Raw genomic sequence first — 26,857 nt, 5'->3', positions numbered from 1 at the left:
GTTATATAAATTTCTATAGGAAGTTTCTTTACGCTTACATAAATAATTATGTTACAGGTAACTGCTAATAATATATTTACATTATAATGTATTCATAGACTCAAATAGTAATTTAGTTAATAGTTAAATAATCGCTTTAATATTAATCGTATAGATGCAGTTGAGTATGTAGCAGAAATACACATTACTCTTCGCGATTATTGTTTTCGGAGATGGCGCTTCGGTTAGTCATCATGATTGGTGCGCTGCGTGGTGTATGGCGTCAGAAGTGCACGTGATATAGCAGCTACATTCAAATGTCGGAAACGACATCTATCGATCGAGCAAATAATTAAGTTTAGGTGTGCCCCTGATGTTGGCTACATTCTGTACATGTATGTATAAAGACCCTTGTACGCATATTTCTGAAGATTAATAACAAAAAATCAATAATCCAAATAATATAAAAATTTTTATACACATCGATGACAATTATACGAATCAATCATTTTTATAATAAATAAATCTCGACTTGATAGCTTTTTTATGATGTTTTCAAATGAACAAAAATCATAATTGATAGTACAAAATATATATGTATAAGATGCAAGAAAAAAAGTAAAAAATATCAATGTAATTATGTTTTTAATGTACACGTACAAGTAAATTAAATATTTTCGATTCAATTTGAAAAGAATTAATCGAGAATAGATAAACGTGAAATTTTTATCTCATAAACACTTCGTACTTCCGTGTATGATATACGTATTATATTAATATAATTTATTTATTTATTTTTATTTCATTGGAAAAATACAACAAATATTTAATTGCTTTTTTCTTCTTCTTTTTTTTTTATAAAAGCATCAGATAATAATATTAATTTTAAAATTGATTTATCTGATTCTTCCATTTATTTGATTTCTTGTTAGTGAACAGTACAGGCTGATTTGCAATCTGCGAAAGAGAGATTTTTGTTTTTATATAAATAATAGAATCATCTATTAAATAATATTTGTGTAAGTTATATGCATTTTTTTTAATTACAAACATACATGTATTTATTATAAAATCTATTGTCAAAGATGGTAAGTGTGATCTTTTATGACTTGAGTCAGATTCAGTCAAGTTTGACATTCGCGCTATCAGCGATATGCTCTTAACATTATTTTAATCTAAATAAATAATTAATTAAATGACTTGAGTCTATTAAATGCTGATTGTTTAATAAGTGTTAAGTGTACGTAATTTATTTTTTATTGAAACCCAATCGAGATTAACTTTTGTTTGGATTCTATGTAATAATTCGTAAAAAAGTACAATAATATTTTATTCTCTGTATTTTAGGTAGATATCTACCAAAAAACCATGACATTAATACATTATAAATAAGCAAACAATTTCAAGAATCTTATTTTAATATAAATATTTATATTCTATTAAAGGCTAACATTAGAGTATTATTGAGATAATTAAATATAGGTCACATTATTGATCATAAGTTTTTATTTTTTATAGAAACAATGGCATCAATTGAAGATAGTTGGAAAGAAGCAACTGAGGCATTAGATAATGATGCTTCTAACATGTGGTTTGATAAATTAAAAGAAGCTTATTCGGAAGAGAAAAGAACTTATCATAACTTAGATATGCTTTGCGAGAAGTTGAGTCATTATCATGAGATAAAAAATAATTTGAAGAATCCGCAAGCTTTACTTCTTGCATTGTTTTTTCAAAAGTAAGATCTAGAAGCGAAGAGAAGCAATTAATGTTTCTGTTGTATACAATAGATTGTTTTTATTCCAGCTTTGAGTATGATCCAAAAGTCATAGATGAAGAAATTAAGAATTTAGAACATTTCAATGCATTTGCTGAAGAAGCCGGTATTACCGTGGTAAGAAAGAATATATATATATATATATACATTTAATAATTTTATTTTATTTTACAAAGAGAAACAAATGATTAAGTACAGATCACATATCTATATATTTCTTTTAGGATTCAGAATTAAGAGAAGAAACATGCGCTTTACTTAAGGTTGTTGCCACGCATAGTACGGAAGCTCATAAAGTTGGAGGTGCATTTGGTAGTGAAGATGCTCATTACTTTCTAGATTTAGATATGGCTGTTTTAGGCTCTCCGCCTGAAAATTATGCAGAGTATAGTGGAAAAATTCGTGGAGAATATGCTTTTTTGAGTGAACCTATGTACACTGCTTTGCGATTAAAGGTATAGTATTTTGTTAAATTATTATAATATATATTATAGTATTTTATTAAAGTATTTTATTCTGGTATAAATTCTATTATACTTCATACAGGTGTTACAAAATTTTGTACAAATTCCGAATATTTTTGCAACAAAAGAGTTTCGAGAAAAATTCGAAGCACAGGCACGAGAAAATATACAAGCTGAAATAGAATTGTTATCTTAAACTTCTACAGAAATCAGAAAATATGTTGAGTATGCCAAAGTTCAATGTTATGAACATTTTATGGTCCAGGTATATTTTCAATCTAATTTAAGATGAAAAAATATCTTGGAAAAAAAATCTAAAAGTTTAACTTTTATTAATATTAACATATATCTGTAAATAATATTTCTCTCATGATATTAAAGTACACGGAAAAGATTTTATTTAAACCAAATCAAGTTTTTAATTTTCTTATTTTTATTATGTTGCTCTGAAACTTCTCATTATATTTATTAATATTATATAAGAATGTACTGAATTAATTTGATTAATTGCTAGACAAAATATTATTTAATTTTCTATATCAATCTAGTTAATTTTTTACTTATAATTTGATATCCTTGAGCTATAGAAAGTACAAAGAACATATATTGTTCAAGCACATCTGTGAATGCTTCTAATGTAAGCATTAGCTTGAAATAGTAATCTAAGAAAGATTATATGTTTATGATTTGATTTATATTTTTATTTATAGTATGATGTAATTTATAAAAATATATAAAAACTTGATATTTATGTATATATTATTTAATATAGTAAACAAAACTGATATTATATAAATAATTAATATATAATTAAAGTGATTCTGTTATAATTTAATTCCTAATCTATTATTATAATAAATGTTTACAATAAATGATTGTACTGATTCTAAAAATTGAACTATACCATTTTAAATTAATGTTAATAGAAATTATGTTGAATGTTTTAATTTCTTATAAACGTGATTTATAACTAAAATAAGATAAAAAAATTTTTAAATGTGAATGATGCTCAAGTTATTGCTATAATAATAACCAATTATAAAATATTGATAAGCGAATAGTTCTTCTAATTTGAGATATCCTTAACAGTATTTTTTTTATAAATATTTTAAACATTTATTTTGCTAAATTGCCCTATCTATCATCTACTGGAAAAATACTTAAAACAAATTTTTAATATTTTTTTTAATATATAATAAAAATTTTTATTACTGCTATAAAAAACTATTCAGTCTCGTTAAAAATTTATGGGATAAAAAATAACTCGGAAATAAATATGTATAATAATAAATATATATATATATATATATCTTATTCATATACATAAGAAGATTATACATAAGCGTATAAATTTCAATAGTATAGTTCACATAGAATACTGACATAAATATGAATTTTTAACAAATATGAATGAACTCTTTCTAATACATTTTGATGACGTTTTTGCATTCATGGTATGTACATTCGTATGAAAATAAACAATTAATAAAGATATGAATTTTATAAATATATTTATTCACAAAGGTTTGTATAATACTTTTGAATCCTTCATTAGCAATGTGAAGAAAATTTTGAGTTATATATTCTGTAAAGATTTTTTCGTGTTTGTACATGTTATAACATTTTAATGACTTATAAGATTAGTAAATAATTTATGGATCCCAATCTAATCTGGATTACCTTAAAAATGATACTCTTATATAATCTATTACGCTTATTCAGTCTTTACATAACAATCATCCATCTGATTGTAATATATAATTTTTATTTTGTTAATGAAGGATTAAAAAGTAATCGAATTTTATTAAATAGATACTAATCTTATTTGATAGAGTTGTGCTAATTATTTTTATACTTAATCGTATAATTTATGCAACATGTACATAGAGGTAACAAAAGACGAATGGAAAAATTTATTACATTATGATAAAGCTGTTGAGAATAATATTATTTTTACTTATTGAGATTTTTAATCATCCAATGTAATGATCTCTACACTATCATTTGCAGATTTATCAACTTTTTTACCAGATTTTCCTCTTGGTAGATCATATAATGTCATACAATCTGAATTTGGTTGCCTTAAAGTTTCAGAAACTTTTTGTGGAACAACACTTACTGACGAAGAAAGATTTTTTGAAAAATCTACATTTGTCTTTATTTGACTTTTTTGTTGAGGTATTATTTCTAAATGTGAATGTTGCTGTAATTGAGATAACATAGAAAGTGCTTCTGCAGAGGTTGTTTGTGGAAATGAATTTGATAATGGGTTTTGTACATCCATTATAACAGATTTTGGTTTTGTTGAAGGTCTTTTGTAATTACTGACTTTTGCATTTGATCCTTTTATTCCAGATTGTGCTACTGGACTTACAGATATTCCACTTAGTTCAGTAGGTATATAAGATGTTTGTCCTAATGATGAATTTCCTGTCATATTATTTACTATGTTGGGAAAATTACTTGACATAATCGGTAAATTTTTATTAATTAGTTTTTGTTTTCGTAAAGAACCTTGCACATATGTATGATGATATGGTCTCTGTGAATTTTTTTTCGATAATAATTTATGTTGCAATGAAGTTCCTGATCGAGATGTAGGTAAATTCATTGGTAATGATGGTTTTAAATTTAAAGATTGACTTATTGATGCATGTGCTACTTGTGGTACTACACTTGAATTTGATGGACTATTATTTTTTAAAGGTGCATGCGATAATGAAGAATTATGTGCAGGTTGAGGCTCAGTTAATGATTTGGAAACTCGAATTTGGGGCGCAGTCATTTGTTTTGGTGGACTTGTTTTAACTTGCTGGATAATAGACGGTTTAAGAAGTGAAACCTGCGTTGTCGAAGGATGAGAAATAGTTTTAGAAGCTTGTGAAATTTGAAGAGATTTAGGAATATGAACAGGTAATGCATCAGTTTGTGGACTTGGCCTACTAGGTTTGCTTTTTTGAGGTAATGACGTACTTACTGGAGTTATAGATATGTTAGGCCTATCTTTAGTTACTGATGTAGTTGTAGTAGTTTTAGTCGTTGCTTGATGATACGTTGGTGTTGATCGCGTATTTTGAACTGTAGAATTACTTAAATTCAATAATTGCTGTACTGTTAATGTGTTTATACTATTAAGATTAGTTATACTACTGGGTGTACTTGTATTAGAACTGGATGTACTCATTGTTTGTATATTACTAATGCTGGGTACAGTAGCAGTAGTACTATTTAAACTGCTGGTTAGATTAGATAACGATGAAAGGTTTGTTTGATATTGTCTAAGAATGTCTTGATAATTTCCTACTTGATTTAAATAAGACATGGCTGATAGAGGATCCATCATATTACCACCTAAACTACTAGCAAGCATTGCTGATAACATATTTGGATCAATCAGTGGATTCATAAAATAGGGATTCATTAGTGCACGATTCCCTGGTGTACCTATATAATTAGCAAAAGTATTCTTAGAATTAAATTGATTCATAATATTACCACCTTGTTGCATTGCTTGTAAGTATTTGTTAACATTGGGTGGCCTTCCCCTTGGTCTACCTGTTGATGTTAAGTTCCTGTAGGGCTTACGATTTTGGGATGCTTGAGGTGATGTTGAATTAATTTGTGTTTGAGATGTAGTTGCCTATAAAAATAATAATAACATATAAATTCTACATTTGAACAATATAATTAATTAACATAAAAATTATAAAGATTACCGGGCTTGAAGAAGTAACTGAAGTTTGCGAATTGTTACTTCCTGCATTATTCGTTGCAGCTATTTTATTTGCTAATATTTGTCGTTGGCAACATTTAATAGCCATTTCCAAAATGTTTCCATCTAAATTCTAAAAACAATAACATTTTAATTAATAATTATTTCTTATAAAAGATATATACATTTTCCTTTTTTCTTCAAAAAAATTATATATAATCATACATTATATAATATTTCTTAATATGTGTTACAATTTAATAAACAATCCTTTTATCTCAGCACATTAAATTTTTTTATCTTGAAATAGATGTTATCTTTAAGTATTTGATAAGAATGGATACTTAAAATATCGATTGTTTTACTTACTTTATTGCCAATGTAGATCTTATAAGTATCAATTAATAACGAAGCAAATGCCTGTACAGTTGGTTCTTTATTTTGAAAATGTTTTTGAATTTGTTGATATATTTTATATACATCTAATAAAACTTGAGTTCTCGAATCTGTTCTTATAAGATGTACACTATCTATCGTACTAGGTGATCCCATAGTATGCACTCTACTCCTCAAAGATTGTAAACAAAGAGTTAACGCTTGACGAGATAATTGCTCTCTTTCAGAATCACGTAAGTATTTCCTATGTAAATTATATTTATGTAATATATTTCATAATAGTTAAACATTATATATAAAATTTATTTTCTTTAAATTTTTTAAAGTAATAAAAATCATTAAAATTATTAGGTAATGTATAGTAATATATTCTAATGGTTACTATCTAAAATAAATCTTACTTATCAGAATCTGGTATCTTTGCAAGTTGTACACACAGTTGCATTAACATTCGACTATCATTTGTTTCTTTTAATACTTGCATAAGTAATGTTACACATCTTGACATATGTGATGCAAAACTTCCTGGTCTATCAATTTCACGATTTGGTATATGCCATACACCCTAAAATATATAGTACATAAAATTTAAAAGTACTTGTTGACAAAAATAGAATACGTAAAAATTGTTACGTATTCTTACATAGAATACGTAACAAAAGTGTTAACAACAAGTAATGTAAATATAAATTGTATAATATATATTACTTATATATTATGTACAATGTAATACAACGAAATATTGCAAATATTAACGTAAAATTCAATTTTACTCTGACTTATTTACAATTTATATATAAAATATTATTTTAGGTATTGTTCAGGATTAATAATGAAGATCTATTACATAACCTTTATAATAATCCTATATTGTAAATTGGCATTTGATGTTAGGTAAAAACTATTATTAAATACATAAATGAATTTGGATATTAATTATATTGAATAACACTTTTTATATTTAATGATAAAAAATGTTATACGAAGATGTGTGACTGCACGTAATAGTGTTATAATAGATACGGATCCAGGTAGTGATGATGCATTAGCAATATTATTAGCACTTGCATATGAGAAATCTAGTTCTGAAGATTTTAAAGTTTTAGCAATAACATGTACATACGGCAATACATATTTAGAAAACGTAGAAAAGAATGTTCTTAAGATTTTAGAAATAGCTGATAGAAGTGATGTAAGTATAACTTAGTTATTAAAACTCTAAAAATGTTTGTGTTACGGGAAAATAATTTAATATCAACTTATTCTTTTAGATACCTGTCTACAGTGGTAGTAAAAAATCACTAATATATAATTTTACTGCATCAAATTATTTTGGTAAAGATGGTTTGGGAGATTTTGAATTTGACAAAAATATTACTGGTAAAATAAACAGAACTAAGCATGCTTCTATGGTAATAGTAGATATGGCAAAACAATATCCAGGTAAATTTATTTAAAAGAAAATAAGACAAATAAAAAATGGTTAAGCATTTGTATTTTATTATTTTCAATTTTAATGAACTTAAAAATTCTTTTCTTTTCTTTTTTTTTTTTTTTTTTAGATGAAATTACCATAATATGCTTAGGTCCTTTGACTAATATAGCTACAGCCATTATTTTAGAACCGAATTTGCAAGACTATGTTAAAAATATATTTATAATGGGTGGAAGTGTAGCAGGAATTGGTAATTTTAAACCTAATGTAGAATATAATTTTGGAAACGATCCAGAAAGTAATTTTATATCACTAAATTCTACAACAAAAACACCAGTTATACTTATTCCTTGGGATGTATGTCTTTCGTATAAAATATCACTGGTAGGAATTGAACTTAAATTCTATGAACTTCAATTATAATGTAATTTCATAAATAATTATGTTTGCTATGATTTTATAGGAATGGCGTTACAATGTTTTTGGTAAATTGAATTCTACTATGGTAGACTTTTTAAATAAAGCAGAAAGAATTGCGCTAAATTCTACGGTTGAATGGTGCCCAATAGATACAATCGCTGTTGCTACTGTGATATGGCCTGCTTTTATATTAAAATCAACTCTAAAAAATATATATCCTGTAATTGATGGAACTGGACGAGGTTCTATTCTTGTAGATTATGCAGAATCTACTGATAGAATAAAGAATGCCAAAATAATTCAGGAATACGATATGGTAATGTTGAAAGATAAATTACTTCATTATTTTCAATAATTAATGATGATATCTAACATAACTAAATATGTATTATAATATTTCTAAACTTATCTGTATGCTATTTAAAATGTAAATAAAAATGTAAACAAACTTACACTAAAGAAATTGGTACTCTTCCTATCTGCAAAAAGTCCTTGAAAGCTTTGTCCAGGATAAAATTGACAATTGTATGTACCCAATAATAAATCTTTACATTTAGTAGTATCTTTAGCTGTTCTATTGTTAAAGAAAAAATGAGCAAGTCGATAAAAAGATTTATGATGTTCATTAAACCTTAATATGCACTGTTCCAATCCTGCCAGGCAATATGCGATTAAAGTTGCTACTTCTTCATCAGTCATATATTCTTCTGTAATTCATATTAAAATATGACATTATTAGTTAAGAATACTATAGGAAATTTTTTATTTTAAATAATTTTACCTTTTTCTATGATATCACTATCTCTCTTTTTCTTCTCAATATCACTTTCAACAGAATCACTATCACTGTCACTTGAACTATCACTTTCAGAACTATCTTCACTACTACTTGATTCATCACTACTACTCGAACTAGAATTATTTGTTTCTGTCGTTGTTGTTGTTTGTGTTGTTGTAGTACTTTCTTGAGAACCTCTTCTACTTAAAGTAACTTCTTGTTTAGGAGCAGATGTATGCACTTTCTTCTTGTCTCCTAGTTTATCTTTTGTTTCCTTATCCTAAAATAAAATAAATTTATCTCGATCAATTTAATTAAAAAGTTAATTATAATTCAGTAAAACAGATCTTAATAATAATAATAATAACTTACAGTAGTTTGCAAATCTTCATTTTGGAGCCATTTTCCTTCAAACTTTCTTGTATCATCATCATCAGGTAGAGATTGTTGTGTTTCCTGGCTCATTTCCATTGCTTGTTTCATAAGAGCATCCATTAAATCTTGCACATTTTCACTTTTTTCACAAGAATCAAATATGTTGTTTGCTTTAGACACATCTAATATATTTTTCTTATTTTTTTCTATTTTTAATTGCATTTTATTAGTGTCAATATTTTTTACTGATTCTCCCCTTTTCTTTTGATATTTAGTTTCATTGCTTTCATCACTTGATAATACCATAATATCATCTGATACCTTTTCCTTTTGCAATACCATGTCACAAACTTTTGTGATTAGATCATCTATTAAAGCTACAACATCCTGCATCAGTTGAAGATGAGAAATATTACCCAATTTTAATCGTTTTGTATTATCATTAGATTGATTATCTAAAGATCTTTTACGATTCTCTGATTTTAATGTTTCGGTAGTTCGATTGCCATCAAGACTTTTATCTTGTATGTTTCTATCTATAATTTCAATTTCTTCAATGCTGTAGGAACGTTGGTTAATATTAACAACATTTTTATATGTTTCTGATAAATTATCAAGATCCTTTCCAACATTTTTTGTATCAGCATCTGAATCATTCTCTTTCTTTTTTTCGCATAGTTTTGATTGAAATTTCATAAAAGGTCCTTCGGAACAGTTTTTAAGATGCCATTGAAACAATTGACCTAATGATTTCTTTAAAGGTTTACCTTCATGTTGTTCAAGATATTTTAATATACTTGCATGAATTCGATAATGCACTTCTAATGCTTCAATAGAAAGATATTGTGGATTTTTATGACTAATTCTACGAGGATACTCTGCATTATTTTCATATAGTAATTTACTAGCCTAAAATTAAGTAAAAATATATGTTGAATGTTAAAAGAAAAAAAAAGAAAAAATTATAAAATATATTGATAAATATAAACTGACCTGTGCATAACAACTTAGAAATATAGGTGGATCTTCATTTTTCTTCTCTGCAATTTTACCGAGCATATATTGACATAACCATCTTTCATCCTGAATTTTATTAATGTTGTCAATTCCATGACATGCCATAAATAATCGATTAGATGATTGAAAACATTGTTCTGCAATTTCTAACATTTCCTCTTTTCTATTTTCTAATACTTCAAATTTTTCCATACTTAAAGTATCAGTCTCTTGTTTTAACAAACGTGAACAAAATGAATGAACCATATAAACAAAACTTCCATATTCAGTCCAGATTATTACATGATTAGGTGCTAATTCGGTAGCGTGTCGATAACTGGATTGAGCTATTTTGGCTTTCATTAATAACTTATCTTCGCTTCTAAATAATAAATCAAAAACAGATCCATTTATGTATGCATAATAATATAATAATAACTATATACTCTTTTAAGCCAACTTCTATTGTAATTGTAATTATAATTGAACTTACATAAGTCTATAGTTAGTTAACCAAATGTCTATTATAGTTCCTGTTGACATGGCTAAACCTGCCCAGGAATTTAATCCGGATGGGCGAAGACACAAATCTAGTAAGTAATATCGTGCAGCAAGTGTCCATTTGTTATTTTTAAAATAGAAATCACCTAATAAATAATAAATAGATGATATAGAATGTGGTAATGGCTTTTTGACACATGGCATCTTTTCTTTTTCACCCATTATATAATCTTTCATTTCTTCAATTATTTGGTTCGGATCACTTTCTTCTGGAACTAATCTAAGTATTTTTTTAAATAAGAGTTCTGTATCTAAACTTATAGCAGCAAGTCTAGGAGATTCTAGTATTGGCATTTGTTTCGGTTTATAAAAATCGAATAATAATTGTGCTCCTTCCCATGTTAATTCCATTTGAGGTGCTCCATGCTCTTCGAGATGTTTAGGTTTTGACTTATTTAATCTATTTGGGTGACCGTATAAACAATAAAAAATTTGCTCTAAATATTTTGTAAGTTTGTTTTTTATAGTAGAAAATTGTGGAGTTTCCAATTTTGGTATGATCAGATTCATTGTAAAGAATAAAAGCTTTGCATCATGAAAACAACACCATGAGTGTTTGCCTATAAAATCGTGAGCAATAAATAAAATCATTATGGAAGGTGGAATACCATCATCTTCATCATCTGATTCAGAATTATGTGAATTATGCGCTTTGTTTTTATAAGATGATTCAGACTTTGCTCTCTCTTTATCTTCTTCACTGTAAAATAAATATTTTTATATTTTTCTATAAACAATGTATTTATAGATAATAATCAATAATATTTTAAACATAGAACTTACTATTGCAAAATATAATGTAATAGAATCCAGGGTAAAACAGTTTCAAGTGGCATCTCTAATGCATTTTCTGGTATATCCAATTGATGACATACTATATGAACTAAATTTTGCACTAATCTTGAAAGGCAAGATTCCGGTAAATATTTTACTGAAATTAAAAATTACCATAGGTTAATATTTTTATATTTAAAATAAGCGAAATGTTAGATATAATAATTTATAGTTCATAAGATTAATTGAAATAAAATATTTTATTACCAACAAATACACTTATCTCCTTTGTACAAGCTTCAAGCTTTTCAAGACAATTTACGACAGAACGTGTCCATTTTTTTTGCTCAGGATCTTCGCAAGCATTCAAATAATTTTGCCATGATTCGTTTAGACAAGCTTCTGCCCATACGTAACATTCCTAAAATATCATTAATATGACTATGATAAATTATTGTGTATATTATTGTTAATTATAAAAAAATTATGTATATATCATTGGTATATATATACAAAAAGTCAATTATATACAATTTGGTATATATATATACAAAAATATCTAATAATATGACCTCATAATGTTGAAGTTGCCATAAACTATCTAATAAGATAGCTAATTGTTTATCTCTTTCAATTATATTTTGATTGGCAGATAATAATTTATGTTTCTGTCTTGCAAATTTGAATGTATCTTGTAAAACACAAGACAATTCTGCATATTTTTTTTCATCATATAAATGTTGTATTTCACCAAGTTTTTGACTCCTATTATAAAAGTATATAATAATATATTAGAAATTCTATAATCTAATTGTAGACAATTAATAATGTAAAATAAATTTTGTAAATACCTCTGTATAGATTTCAGTTTTTTTTCAACTATTTTAAGATTGATTTGGGAATTACATTTACAATTTGGTAATATAAGGCAAATATTGTGATTTTGACCTTCCAATTCTCTTAATTGATGTAGCAACTACAATATGTAAAAAATTATGTAATAGAAAAATTAATAATGTCTATGTAAATTTTATGTATATTTATTAAATTTCTTACCAACTCTAAGGTTTCGATAACAATATCCGTGTCACCTTGACATAAGAAGATAGTAGCTTTTAGCCATAGAACTCTTAATAAAATGAAAATATTTTCTTGATGTAAAAGATCTCCTCGAATACTAGTAAATATTATATGACCTAATTCTTCTGAAGGCATACCAGTACCTAATTTGTCTAAACTATAATAATATTACAATGTAAGCTAGGAGCACATTATAGTAAAAAAATAAACATATATATATATATTTATTTATTTATTAATGATATATATGTATCATTAATAAAAGTTGAAATTTTTTACCTTGATGATGCTATAAGATCAGGCTTATTATCTAACCATTTATCCGTATGAAGTTCTCCAAATAACAATGTCATTTCAGCATCTAATTTTAAAATATTATCGTCTATATTTTCATCAAATGGTGATGGATGTGGAATATGTTCTCTAAAAAAATAAAAATAATAATTCTGATGTTGTATATATATTTTTTAATATTAGTTAAAACATTTTTTGTATACCTTGTAAATGAATAAGCTTCCAAATAAATTTCTGACAGTCCTTTTGGCCATTCTTGAGTCCATTTTGTACATATAAATTCTGTGAATTTTGCTATGATTACCATTAAATTGTTCTTGCTACTATATTCATTAATAAATGCACCCACATCAACATTTTCTAATTCTGTTCCAAAATATTTTGTTTGTTGACTAAAATAATAAATTAATGAAAATATGGAAATATTTTTAAAATATTATTTGGTGATGAATAAATAAAAAATTACCTTGTATCAGGACTTGGTGATTTAGAACTATCAGAACTCTTTATTCCTTCTGCCGGGGCAGTATTGTTTTCTTGATTTACAAATAATTGATATACATCCATCGTATCCATAGTATCATCTATACCTTTTGTAGGATCATCTTTTGTTAATTTTACTGTGTCTGATCTAAAAAGAAGTAATAGAAACTGTAAGTTGATAAAAATCATTAATTTTTTATAAAATGGAAAATATATTTAAAGACTTTACAATAACGTGCTTGGAAATATTCTTCTGAGTGTTTCTTCTAATTGAACGTCATCTCTTTCAGCTTCTCTTCGATTTGAACTACGTACTCGCGCCGATCGTCTCATGCTGCTACAACTCCAAGCCCATTGTTGTAAAAAACACAGAGCACTTCTACGTCTTTTTTTTACTTTTTGAACTTCGTCTTTTCCTTCTGTTTTTTCATTAGATTTCTCATCTATCTTAGGTATTTCTGCTAGATTTTCTGCAGGTTTCTCATAGATTTTATCATTTGACTTTTCACTTTCTCTATCACTAGACTTTTCATTAATTATTCCATTATCAGTACTATACGCATCAGCCTTTGATTTTTCTACTTGGGGTTTTTCACTATTACCTTCAGTTTCAGACATAATTTGCTCATCTAATTCTGTATTTTTTGCTTGATTTGGTTCTTCAAATTGTAACACTTCATTTAGAACATCTAAATCTGAAATTCTTAAAGGATCTTCATCTTCTATTATTTGTATATCCGTCGAACATGATTTCTTGTCTTCTTCTATTTCCACATCCATTGCTGTATTTAACACATCATTAAATCTTCTATTAATTTCAGATCCTTCAAATGTATGATTTATTATTTCTTCTTTGTCAATCTTTATATCTTTATCTATGTCATTTGTTGTGCCATTTAAATCTGGGGATTGTGATTCTTGCACGTCTATATCTATATTAGTTTCTTGGACATCACATTCATCATCTTTTTCTATGGCTTCGATATTAGACATATTAACTATTAATTTAATTCGACTTACAAAGCTTAAATCACTTTCAGTAATGTATCTGTGCATATCTAATAAACTTTCTCCAATATCAAGCCATGTATAATTAGTTATAGGTTTCCTTAATGTTAATTCTGGCACAGGTTTCGGAATAAACTCTGATTTGCATACTTCTGCCCATTTCTCTGCCACTTCTTCTGCTTCTGCTAGTAACTTATCTCCTATTATATGATTGTACTCTGTATACAGCGGTGGGTCTAACCTCCAGTCACTGTTATACAATTTATAACATTCTTCTAAACATGGAATAGCTTTGAAAATTTTATCTCGAAAAGCTAAGCCTTTAATGTAATTTGGATCTCTTTCTAATGCTACAGAAATATATAAAAGACAATTCATGTAGTCTGGTATAGCATATAGGGCAGTTATAATGTTATCCAAACATGGCCAATGGTTTGAATTACATTTCAGTCCTTGTTTGAAAGATGCACAAGCTAATTCTAAGTTAGACATTTTCATAGCCATGGTACCCATTCTATACCATAATATTACATCGGAATCATCTAAATTAGCTGCTTCCCAATAATTTTCTATGGCAGCTCCATAATTTTCCCATACTGCTTCGATAGCTCCAATATTTTTATAACACGAATATTTTAATGACAACATAGGCCTTGATCTGCCATCGGATATTTCAGGTTTTTCAACTTCATCCAGCAATTCAGTTTCTAAAAGCTCCTTAAAAATATTCAAAGCTTCCTTATGTTTATTTTCTTTTAATAGTTCTAAGGCTTTATTGTACTCGGTAAGTGCTATTTGTTCCTGAAACAAATTAAATATATGAATGTATATATGTTTAACTATTGATAACTGAATTATCCTTTCAAGTAAGATAATTAGATTATTATTTCAGGTTCTTCTAATGAAATATAATTAAACATACAAAGAGACAATAAAATATTAAGGTTTTGTAAAATATAAAATATAAAAACGATAATGTAAATTATTCAGATGACACATGGGTAATGACTGTCACAAGCTGGATAAAGTTTTCTCCTATTTATAATGAGTAACAGACAATTGAGATAGAATCCTTCATTTAATTGTAAAAAAAAACATAGAGGATAATAACATATTATGTTAATTAAATAAAAGATAGATAATCACAAATTGATATAGCATCTGTGAAAGATACAAATAGTTTTGGAAGGTTATGTTTTGCGCTAAAAGTAATTAAAATGAAAAAAATCTACTTGAGCTTCTTTCGTAATTGTAGGCACATCTTCTTCTTCACTTTCCTCGCTTGATTCTTCGTTAAGTGCCGATATTTTCATCATTTTCGCCTTTTCTTCGGGGACCACAATTAATCGTATGAAACATCAACAAATCAGCCGGTTTTTTTCGTCGACTCCATATTACTATACCGTATGATCGTTTGAAGGTTATCTTATCTGGACAAACTAAAAGATAATTTTGCGAATAAATCTCATCAAGATAATTTGTATTTTCTTTTAGATCACAAATATATAACATTTTTTATTTAGGAAAAAAAAAAAAATATATATATATATATTGTGTCACATACGCACACATAGTATTTTTTAGTAATTTTTATTTATAACCATCACGAAATATTATTATTAATTGTGATTTCATATCGTATAAATTGATAGCAGAGTCCGTGTTTACAAGATTTTCATTTCAAATACTTCGACATACAATACAATTAAAGCATCTGTTATATATACATAAATACATACTGTGATTTTTCCCTATCTTAGAACATTTATCGAACTTCCAACTTGTTTATCTTTTCTCCAGCAGAAGATAGGAAAAGTAAAAGCATGTATATGTATTATTAAGGATTGGACAATGGATCCCAAATATATTATGAAGTAACACAAGTAAGCAGTTGGTATGAAGAAAGCAACATTTTAAATAATATGTGATTAAGAAATAATTAACAATAGTTTCATTTCATTTTTTATACGAAGATGTTTATGTTTTGGGGTAAGTATTCTAAATGTATCTGTATATCTGTATAATAAAAATCACGATTGATTAGAAATAGAGTGAAATTATTCAGTTAAATCTTCTTAAATAGTTTTATATATATATATATATATATATATATCGTTTCTTTATATTTATATATTGCAGTTAATTATATTTTTTATTAATTTTAGTTATTTATAATTATTTATGATCATATCCTGAGAGATGATTATATTAATAGATTGAAAATATGTTTAAAAATAATTTGATTTTTTTAACCATTTTTATATAATATCAATAACACATGTATACATTAATACGCGTATTGAAATTTTTAAATATTTCTTAAAAACGAATTTTAATATTTTATAGATGAAAAAATAAGACAGAAATAAAAAATATATGTATATGTACACGTAAATTTAAAAATAAGTGTGTACTGACTTCCGTTGTAAAAATGTTTGTACTTCTGGATGAGGATTGGTCATTGTTATCGGCGCGAATTATACACAGTTTCAATTTTATGAATTAAAATGGTTTTAAAAATATGTATTTTCTATTGAAAAATAATGTTAGATTATAAAAATGATTATATTCTTAAGTACGTTAAAAAGTATTTTAAATTATTATTATGAAATTAAAATGTTAAGAATGTGAATTAAATTATTCATTAACTATATTGATAATACGTATATAAAAAGATTGATATTAAAATAAAGATAAAATAATGACTAACAACAAAGATAATCATTTATATGTATAAATACAAATTGATAACATAAGGATAAATTTAATGAAAGTATATTATTGTTGTCATAAAGTAGAAACATACAAGAGGTTAGAAAATGTAATAATAGTTTTTTAATAAATTCGTATTATATCTATTGTATAATATCAGTGATAAGACATTGATATCAACAATATATACATGACAGGAAACTGGACCATAGATGAAGAACAGTCTGTGGATAATCAAAGCTTGCTTTCTTCTGAAATTATAAAAACCGCAAATATTAGAAAAAGATCCGATGTACCCACTTATTACTTATACAAAACACATTGGCGCAATGGTAAAATACTTTATATATCTGTTTACAAATATATAAATACAGAAATTCAATATATACAATTTTGACTTCTAAATTTATAGTTTCTTATACTTTTCTTTTTATTACATATTACTATTACTTATATTTATAATATATCTTTTTATTTTTTAACATTTATATATTTTAATATTCTACAGATGCCGAAATACAGCGACATTATTGGACATCATCTTTTTTATTGTCATTTGGTTCAATTTTTGTACTTGTTGTAGTAGTTATATTAATGGTAAAATTTGTGATTTTTTTTTTATTAATAGAATAATTAATACTAAATCATCTTTGTAATTACATATTAAATAAATGAATCTTTATTATAGGTACTATTTAAAAGATGTCCACATATTGTTGCTGCAATTGTTGCTGGGATTCTTGGAATTATTCTTATATTTGTGACACTAGTATCACTTAATCATACACCAATGTATTCTTGACATATTTTTGTCGCTTCATATTATCAAATAAATTTTTGTTTGGTAGAGATAAAGACTGATGTAATGAGATATTTAGAAATTTCACATAATAACAATTGAATCTGTTCTCTTTTTGAAATGTAATAAAATATTTGAATCTAGATATTATATAAAATTGACTGGAAATGTCAAGTAAATGTCATGTATACAAGAAAAATTAATTACTTACTGTTAACATTTATTAAACATTTTGATACGTATCATATCTTCTGAAACACGGTTTAATGTTTGTATGTAATTATCCAGTGTTTTTTGTAATGTTTGATAACTCTATAATTTTTGAAAAAATAAATATTAGTAGAATCACACATTAATAAATTTTTAAAGAAAATGAATATACCTCAACATAAATTAGATCTTCTTCGCTTGCATGTCTGAGTTCAAATAATAGAACTTCCAATGTATTAAACGGTAACCAAACTGGTGGAGCAGTAGCTAATAATGAAGTTTCCAATCCAAAATATTCTTTTCCACTACCCAATACTGCGTTTATATAATCTATTGCAAGTTGACTTGCTTCCAATACACGACCTGTATTTAACATCAGTCGAAGTAATTCAGCAGAATTTCTTTTCTATAATAAAGACAAATTATTGTTAATATTACTCTCTAATAATACATTATATATTTAAAAAAATATTAATATTATTAATTATTAATAAATACTTTGTATGACATTAATAACCACTCTGGTAAAAATGCTCCATCTTGAAGTAATTTTCGAGAAATTGATTTATGAAGATCAGTACTTTTATTCTTTTCATGTTTTTCTAAAAGATATTTTAGCAAGCTCCATGTAGTATTTACAATATTAGAATTAGTTACTCCCATATCTGCAAACAATATAATTATTAGAAAGAAATGTAATTCTAACGTTATATATATATCAAGAATTATATCAGCTTTAGCATTTACCAAATATATCATTTTGTACAAGCCAGTCCCAAGCTTTTGGATCTTCATGTTGACTTAATCTTATGCACTGAGATGTTAAACTTTCAAATATAGAATTTTTAGGTAGGTTGAAAACATCACACAAGTGTAAAGCGGTTGTATATAAACCAATACTTGATAAAATAACATTAAGTTCAGATGGACCTACAAATTTTAATAATTGTTTTGTAAAAAATTATATGAGTTTAATAATAAAAAGATAAAATCAAAAATTTTGATCAAAAAATAAAATCAAGAAGTTTATAGAAATTATTAATTTTTTTTGTACAAAAAATTATAGATTTCATTTAATATGAATAAAAAGTAATCTTACTTGCATGTGCAACAATATGTGTTTCTGATTTCATTTTAGATAATTTTAATTTTGCGTCTACTATATAATATTCCTTTTTTATATCAGCCAACTCCAAAACTTCTACCTGCTTTTTTATCTTATAATGTAGTATCTCTGTACCATCTATATCTCTTTTCTTTTGTGGGTTTGGTTCATCCAGGAAGCTTTCTTCAATTACAGGTCTAACAATCCATCTATATTTTTCACTCACCAAATGTAAAGCATTAATACATGCTAATAAACATTGTGCTTGTCTCGATATGATTGGTGCAGAATGAGACTCTTGACTTAAACGCATTGCTTGCTCATACATCACAGATGCAGCTGTAAAAATAAGTTTATATTAATAAACTAATAAATAACGTATATTATACTTATAAACATATTTGCCATATGTTGAATTACCTAATCATATCATTTTGATATATGTATTATAAAATAAAAATTACCTTTCCTCATATTCCCTTTATTTACATGAAAACTATATAAAAAATTATAATAATTATTTTCCATTAAATCAACACTTCTAGCTCTACCTTCTACTATTCTTTCTAAATCTTCATACATATCAACATATGGAAATGATACTAAATCAATTAATTTTTTTCTTTCAAATAGAGTTATGATCAATTGTCTCAAACAATCAACTCTTCGCGCCGCATCAGGATTTGAATTTAAACAATGATAAGCTTCGATATGGTGACCCAAATTAAGATGTTGTATAAATAATATAGAATGGAGAGTTGGTAAATTATGATCATCTTTATCAGCTACTGAAATGGCTGTTTCAGTGAGTTCAATTATACAATCTGCTGCATTATGTTCTTCAAATAATTTAATAACTTTAAGGTAGTATTGAGTTAAAGCATTATTTTCTGAAGTTATGTTAGAGCTCAACAAAATATCAGCTAAGAAAGAATCTGTTAAAATTCCTCCTGAAGCTCGTAAAAAATGATCACAAGCTTTTTGTGACTCTCCCATTTCTAGCAAAGCAACTGCTAATATAAATTTCCTAGATGCACTGTTCCATTCGCACCATGTATTGAGAAGTCTAACATATTCTTGAACTAATAAAAACTGACAACTAGAAAGTAACCATTCAGGAAAAATAAAATTTCCCGATATTGGCCATCTAAGCAAAAAAGTTAAGAAAACATGATTGATAAATTACAAAAAATTAACATAATATAAAAACAATATGAACATAAAAAGGATACATAAGTTGTGCTATAAGAGTAATATGTGTCAACATGCCATAATGCCATGGTATTAAAGTAGAAGGATCCATATTTGCATTAGCCATTAAAGTGTGTGCATGTTGTGCACCAATACTACATATAAATAATTCTAATAGAGACAAAGATCGAAGTTGTCTCTGTCCAGTATTTGTTTTTGAATCCGCAAGAGATAATATTGATAAACGTTGAGAGCTAGATTCACTAAAATATTTCTTAATTAATTTAAAAATCATAGAAAAATAGTATATTCAAGAATTTTAAACTGATGATATACTTACAGTAATGATTGCGCAGGTGAATACATAGCAGTGCATTCACATATCCAAACGACGACATAATATGCTTGCATAAGTACAACTGTTCTTGGTGCTAGAGATGATTTAATGGAATGCAATGATCTTGAATCGAATAATTCGGGTCGAAGTAATACAAATTGTTGTAAAATTAATAAGCTTCTACAAATGGAAAATCTAAGAAGTGTAATTTGGGCAATACTCTCTGATATTGCAGAAATACCCAGTTGACTTCCAAATAAATGATTGACATTCAATAAAATTTTAGAAGCATTAGGACCATTATTTTCGAGTTGTAATTTATTTGGTTGTCCTAGATCATATGTCAATGCCTCCAACAACATAGCCATTGCACTAGAAATATCTTTTACATTTGCCAATTTACGATAAAGTTCCGATTGAAAATCGTAGTTAGACAACTGGTAAAATAATAAAAAAATATTACAAACAGTTAAAAAAGACATATTAAAAATTATAAAGTGTAACAATATACTTACAGGATCTTCTGGTTCTAACATTAATTTTGATATCATATCATCAATAATAAGATCTGGACTTTTTAAATGGTACAATTCTCTTTCTATTCCAGTCTTAAGCTCTTCAGATAATTGTTCTTCCAACATTACTAAACTTGTCATTAAAGTGATTAGATCTTGACATATGTCCTCATCTTGTGATAAAACTGGTGTTGTTTTAAAGCGGGATGTGTATGACTTGTCATTACAAAGCATCAAATGCTCTAATGCTTCCATTGGTCTTAGCAATGAAAATGACGACTTTTTTAATAGAACTACACCAAAAACATTTGGTAGCAATAATAAACCTACTGGTCTTGTTCCATTTGCATGATATTGAATAACACATGAATAAAATTTAGACCAACAACGATTAGCAATCTCCAAATAATCTTCATCCATCAATTCATAATCCATAACTTCAGCTTGTATTTCTGCTTGTACTGCCACACAAACTCGTTCTTTTAACACTGCTGGTGATAATCTCATATCAGCAATGAGATTTGATTTTCTATAAATACTAAGTGCTTTGGTAATATCCGTTAAAGAAAATTGTCCTGGATGAAAAATGTAACTAATGTAAGCTTGTCTAGGATCTGTGCCAGGATCGCTTACTATATAGTCTCTATCTGGTGATTGTTCTAAGATTACTGTTTCCCACTCAGAATTGATATGCATTTCATTTACTGGTAAATGAGCATGAGTTACTGCAACACTATCCATATCTTTTGTTCTCCATACAGCCCACAAATGTGTATTAGTAAATGAAAAATCTACAAGGTGTTGCTGTAAATAAAAAAAAATATATATATATTTATATATATAAAAACTGTCTTAATTATGAACTTATTATAAACAACAAATATTGACAATAATACATACATCTGGTGCGAACAAAGTACACAGTCTGATAAATTTAAATATACCATTTTCCTGAATAGGTTTGAGAATACTAAATTCACAACTTGTTCCAAACTTTAAGAAAGTTCCTAAATATAATTCATTATTAGAATTCAAACTTTTTCTTAACATATGACCTTGAATTCCTTGAGAAGCAATACGATTATCAATTGCAGTATTAGTTACTGCTATACATTGATTTTTGTTACAAGACCACATGCGTATATTGCCTTCTCGGCATAAAGCAAATAAATATGTATCATTGCCATAAGAATGTATAACAAGTGAGATAGCAACATGAGCTTCAGAATTACGACCTCTGAAAGCAGTAGCTATACCACTCAGAAATCTTGGCACTATGGAATCTTGTTTTAAATCATTTGAATGTACAAGACCTGTAATTACGTCCAGTCTTAAAAGTAATATAGTTCCCGAGTTATAAGCAAGAGCAAATAATGCTTCATCTTGTAATGTTAACCAAGATGTTGCTGCATGTGACACTGGAGCATCTGTATAAATATAAATAAAAATATATTTATATAAATTAATATTGATTAAAGAGGATTATAAGAACTTTACTAATAAAAATTTCAATTTACTTGTATTTCCAGCACTAGTAATGATATGAAATGTATGTGGATCACGCGCATTTTGTGCAGAAGCTTCACTAAATATTGACTGAACATTAATATCTGCATGATGTTCTTGTTCCTATAAAACAAAATTCATTGTTGACTATAAATAAATTATATAATCAAATATAAACCATCTATTCTTAAATTTTGATGATTATAAACTTTTACCTGCTTATGAATTTTATCTGGATGTGAAAATGTAAATTTATGTACACTAGAAACTGTTACTACCAATATAATAACAGAATTTACTGTCTCATGGATGGAGATACCATCTAGAAGTGGAGTGCCCGTGAATTTATATCTTACTCTGTTTTTAACAAGATTGATATCTAAACTTTGTTCAACTAATTCAAGTACATCATGGGATATTCTCCAATAAATAAAACGATTACGTGTAAAATATTTAGAATCATCTTTATAAGAATAACCACCGGCTCTTTCTGGTACTTTTATATCTTGTAGAGTACTTTGACTTCCACCTAAAAAAAAATATTACTTATATTATTTAATTCAAGAAATTTATCTATTTTTGTGTATATATGATGCCGGGTAGGCATGAAATATTGTGGTTAAATGAATTCGTAAAAAATTCTTAGAATAATTGTTTATGAAATATTATAACCGTATGCAAATAAAAGTATTGCAAATTTGAAATTACCGTTTTAGTATTTGTATTAATTTTTATATTTAATTTTTATAAATATACATTACTTTAATTGAGCTATTAAGCAAGGTTATGTAAGCTCACCCGTATTTAAAATAATTTCTTTCCATTTTGTAGGTAAAGTTTGATCTGGAACAACTTCTCGATATCCTAAAGAATATTCTACCATATTTTAATTTTAAACGCACAACAAAAATCTTTATTTTTTTATTCACATCACAACATTCACACAAATTTTAGCGGGTATCGAACGCGGTATTTTCTAGTAAAATTTAAGGTTAATACACAAATTATTTCATTCCTCAGAATATAAGAGGATTGGCTTATCTTTCTATTGTTTGTATTTGACAGTAAAATGAGTATAGACATGTGGATGCGCCATGTAAAAATTTCCTAATTAATTTTGTTCAAATTTGTAATATATGCAATTATTCTCAATTTTTTATATAGGCCTATTGTTTTATGCAGCCTTGGTTTAAAAAGTATTCTAAAAATAACATTAGGGAACGTTTTTGTCAATTAATTTCGATTTAACCCTTTAACTTGTACGCTCGAGTTAATTCGAGCGCGCTAAACAGGACAAACTGTGCACACTCGAGATAATTCGAGCGGCTTTGTATTTTATGCTGTTATAATTTTTCACACTCGATTATAATCGAGAATTGAAAATAACAATGTGAAAACAAAAAAATATGTTTTTTCTGAAATAGCAATCCGAAAAGAAAGATAAAAAAGTCGATGTACATATAACATTGCAATATTCGGCTCTTTTCTGCAATGTGGATAAAAATCTAAAATTAAAATAAAAATTTGGATTATTTTTGTATTTTTTTAATTTTCTTGCCAAGACAATGTTCTAAATTGTGTTTCTTTGCATAAAAAAAAATTGATTTTTTTTGGCCGGTTTTTTCAAAAAAACTGCGTTAAGGGATTAAAGCTGTTCTTTATTTTTCGCTCGAAGCGTGTGTGATTTCAGCGACAAATACGGATAAAATATGAACTACAAAAGCATAAGGGGAATGGAATGTCAGCTTGTCATAAGTAAAATTTAAAGAAATTATCTTTGAATTTAACTATATCTCATTTATTTGGTTGTAGAAGTATTATTAGCAATGTAAAGTGTTAGTACTTTAGTGTTTCATCAAAATTATATTGAACAAATAATGGAAAAGTCTTAAAATATGCAGCCATTCGCTCGGTAATACTTGTGTTAAAAGATTTACAATTAGACTTCGCAAGTAATACCGATCGAGGTCTCACTACGTGAAAGTTGCTGCATGTGGAGACCCACGGATTGACTGTGACTCTATTTTAATCTAAAATCCGCGATACCGATCCACGATACCTTTCCGCTTCGGATGCAATGGCTTCTTAACTAACAGGAGATATGTAGACTTAGCTACAGGGACCCCTCTTACAGATAGCTCCACCATTTACATCGTTTGCTTCAGACATAACGGATTATTAAGCACATTTGAATTCGTGCTTTTCGAATTTAGAACAATCAAAGCGCACTCTAGGACTAATAATCGCGTTCGCGACACTTACGTGTGTGTTATAATAACGTCGATTCTACTTTTAAATCCAAATTCGCGAAGTAATATAATCGAAATTTTGGAGAAATAAAACGTAGTCCACGGTAGAACCTTAAATCGCGCCCGAACACCCACACAAGTGTTAGAAAAACTGTGACTCTACTTTACAATCCACGTTTTCGGCAGAAACAATCAAACGAAGTTTAATTGCGCCCGAGAACCCCTGTACCCGCCGACACGCGCGCCAGTGTTCTTCCTATCTTGCCCGTATTCTCGCGGAGAAATCGATGATGAATCGAGCCATGCGACCAATCATCCGACCGCAGGTGAATCTATGCCTCGATGATTTATAATGGAAAAGAAAAAGCTAAAAAGAAAATAAATGAAAGAAAAAAAATATATAAAATATTATATATATATATAGAACATAAATAGAAAATAAATAAATATAAATAAATAAATATAATAAAATAAATATAATTAAAAATAAATATATATAAATAGATAAGAGAACTAGAAAGAAACGAAAAGAAAAGCAGCTTTGCACGATGCTGAAAAAGTTGCTCGCACCATCCCATTTGATCTTACCTAAAGCTTATAAATCATAATTAATAAGAATATATTAATAACATAATTAAAAACGTAATTAAAAACATAATTAAACACATAATTAAATACATAGTTAAATACATAGTTAAATACATAATTAAACATATACTTAAACTCACAATTAAACACATAATTAAACATAATTGAAAAGAAACAACATAAATAAATATTAAGAAAACATAATTAAAAAGAAATAACTTATTAATAACATAATTGAAAACATAATTAAAAAAGAAAAATATGAGATAGAAAAGAGAAGAAAAGAGAAGCATTTCTATACGATCTTGAGATAGCAGCTCCCACAGAGACCCACACTCATAAGCCCATCCCATGGGTCCCACCCGAGATACATAAAAGATAATTAATGAGAGTAAATAAATAGAAATGACAGCAAAAAAAGTTTTCTGTGCGTTTCAATTTTAAATCGATAGTATATCTATTAAACAATAGTATACAGTAGTACTTATATATGGTCTTTATAACGTTGCTAAGAATATCCTATTGTTTAAATATTAATTAATTATACTTTACGGGATATCGTACATTGTTTAAATTTAAAATAATCTTATTTATTAATTAGTCTTTCCCGTGTTCGCGATCCCACAAGCTAGATCCCTGGAACTAGCTGAAAAGAAATAAGGAAAGAAAAATATGTATATATGTATATTAATTATACGAACGATAAAATTATAAATTTAATTTAATTAAATTTAAGAAAAATAAAAAATTAATTAACAAAAAAAATGAAATATATATCCTAAATGAAATAATAACCCTAACACAATCCTAACGTATTTGGAAACTTATTATTATTTTTTCGAAAGATACTTTTTCGCAACGTAGAAGAAATTAGAATCAGTATATTAATTGCTGAAAATTCTGAGCTAAAAATTAATTAATTTATCATATACGAACTACGTCTCTTTGTTTTTTAGCAATTATTCTATTCGATTTTTCTCTTTCAAAATCAATGACTCTATCGAGACTTTTCTTTTATCAATTTAAATTGATTAAATATTTAATTAATAATTATTTAACAATATAAAGCAAATCATTGGACGTTTCTTTTCACAAGCGAATATTTTAATTATT

At 26.8% G+C, this 26,857-nt stretch overlaps 5 protein-coding genes across 17 annotated transcripts; 3 read left to right on the top strand and 2 right to left on the bottom strand.

Annotated features, from left to right (window-relative positions):
• The first annotated feature begins 248 nt into the window (after positions 1-248).
• Positions 249-2,616, top strand: LOC124954251. Of its 5 annotated transcripts, none has more exons than XM_047506866.1 (5): positions 249-374; positions 1,498-1,717; positions 1,786-1,873; positions 1,981-2,211; positions 2,303-2,616. In XM_047506866.1, the coding sequence occupies exons 2-5, from the start codon at positions 1,503-1,505 to the stop codon at positions 2,414-2,416; spliced, it is 648 nt and encodes a 215-aa protein (XP_047362822.1). In that variant the 5' UTR covers positions 249-374; positions 1,498-1,502; the 3' UTR covers positions 2,417-2,616. The 5 variants fall into 5 exon arrangements, with proteins under 5 accessions (XP_047362822.1, XP_047362819.1, XP_047362821.1 ...); XM_047506863.1 differs by lacking the exon at positions 249-374 and adding an exon at positions 866-998; XM_047506865.1 differs by lacking the exon at positions 249-374 and adding an exon at positions 1,072-1,219.
• LOC124954247 (calcineurin-binding protein cabin-1-like) lies at positions 893-16,461 on the bottom strand. Of its 5 annotated transcripts, none has more exons than XM_047506857.1 (21): positions 16,272-16,461; positions 15,765-15,971; positions 13,754-15,333; positions 13,508-13,672; positions 13,245-13,433; positions 13,027-13,170; positions 12,724-12,904; positions 12,519-12,643; positions 12,240-12,432; positions 11,935-12,088; positions 11,677-11,824; positions 10,826-11,593; positions 10,330-10,714; positions 9,334-10,245; positions 8,965-9,241; positions 8,637-8,890; positions 6,730-6,893; positions 6,302-6,572; positions 5,937-6,065; positions 5,719-5,860; positions 893-936 (listed from the first exon to the last, which is right to left on the bottom strand). In XM_047506857.1, the coding sequence occupies exons 2-21, from the start codon at positions 15,846-15,848 to the stop codon at positions 908-910; spliced, it is 6,294 nt and encodes a 2,097-aa protein (XP_047362813.1). In that variant the 5' UTR covers positions 15,849-15,971; positions 16,272-16,461; the 3' UTR covers positions 893-907. The 5 variants fall into 5 exon arrangements, with proteins under 5 accessions (XP_047362813.1, XP_047362812.1, XP_047362810.1 ...); XM_047506856.1 differs by lacking the exon at positions 893-936 and adding an exon at positions 3,997-5,298 and having other exon boundaries at positions 16,272-16,431; XM_047506854.1 differs by lacking the exon at positions 893-936 and having other exon boundaries at positions 3,997-5,860; positions 8,637-8,682; positions 8,815-8,890; positions 16,272-16,428.
• LOC124954250 (probable uridine nucleosidase 2) lies at positions 5,552-8,635 on the top strand. Of its 3 annotated transcripts, XM_047506861.1 has the most exons (7): positions 5,552-5,733; positions 6,475-6,561; positions 7,142-7,222; positions 7,316-7,520; positions 7,600-7,771; positions 7,891-8,147; positions 8,227-8,635. In XM_047506861.1, exons 3-7 carry the CDS (start codon positions 7,161-7,163, stop codon positions 8,536-8,538), a joined length of 1,008 nt encoding a protein of 335 aa, XP_047362817.1. In that variant the 5' UTR covers positions 5,552-5,733; positions 6,475-6,561; positions 7,142-7,160; the 3' UTR covers positions 8,539-8,635. The 3 variants fall into 3 exon arrangements, with proteins under 3 accessions (XP_047362817.1, XP_047362818.1, XP_047362816.1); XM_047506862.1 differs by lacking the exons at positions 5,552-5,733; positions 6,475-6,561 and adding an exon at positions 6,678-7,002; XM_047506860.1 differs by lacking the exons at positions 5,552-5,733; positions 6,475-6,561 and adding an exon at positions 6,678-7,007.
• LOC124954252 lies at positions 16,132-19,361 on the top strand. Of its 3 annotated transcripts, XM_047506870.1 has the most exons (5): positions 16,132-16,415; positions 16,506-16,521; positions 17,442-17,576; positions 17,753-17,841; positions 17,933-19,361. In XM_047506870.1, the coding sequence occupies exons 2-5, from the start codon at positions 16,506-16,508 to the stop codon at positions 18,044-18,046; spliced, it is 354 nt and encodes a 117-aa protein (XP_047362826.1). In that variant the 5' UTR covers positions 16,132-16,415; the 3' UTR covers positions 18,047-19,361. The 3 variants fall into 3 exon arrangements, with proteins under 3 accessions (XP_047362826.1, XP_047362825.1, XP_047362827.1); XM_047506869.1 differs by having other exon boundaries at positions 16,139-16,521; positions 17,933-19,358; XM_047506871.1 differs by lacking the exons at positions 16,132-16,415; positions 16,506-16,521 and having other exon boundaries at positions 17,268-17,576.
• On the bottom strand, positions 17,239-24,056 carry LOC124954248 (nuclear pore complex protein Nup160 homolog). Its single transcript, XM_047506858.1, has 14 exons — positions 23,706-24,056; positions 23,123-23,436; positions 22,919-23,030; positions 22,302-22,828; positions 21,402-22,205; positions 20,890-21,323; positions 20,591-20,812; positions 19,823-20,505; positions 19,353-19,697; positions 19,001-19,183; positions 18,752-18,918; positions 18,426-18,659; positions 18,255-18,355; positions 17,239-17,495 (listed from the first exon to the last, which is right to left on the bottom strand). Exons 1-13 carry the CDS (start codon positions 23,788-23,790, stop codon positions 18,257-18,259), a joined length of 4,209 nt encoding a protein of 1,402 aa, XP_047362814.1. The 5' UTR covers positions 23,791-24,056; the 3' UTR covers positions 17,239-17,495; positions 18,255-18,256.
• Between the last annotated feature and the right edge of the window lie 2,801 nt (positions 24,057-26,857).

This window comes from Vespa velutina, chromosome 15 (assembly GCF_912470025.1).
Source record: "Vespa velutina chromosome 15, iVesVel2.1, whole genome shotgun sequence".
NCBI classification, from domain to species: domain Eukaryota; kingdom Metazoa; phylum Arthropoda; class Insecta; order Hymenoptera; family Vespidae; genus Vespa; species Vespa velutina.
The sequence above is the reverse complement of the archived record's forward strand: the minus strand, read 5'-3'. Positions and strand labels throughout refer to the sequence as shown.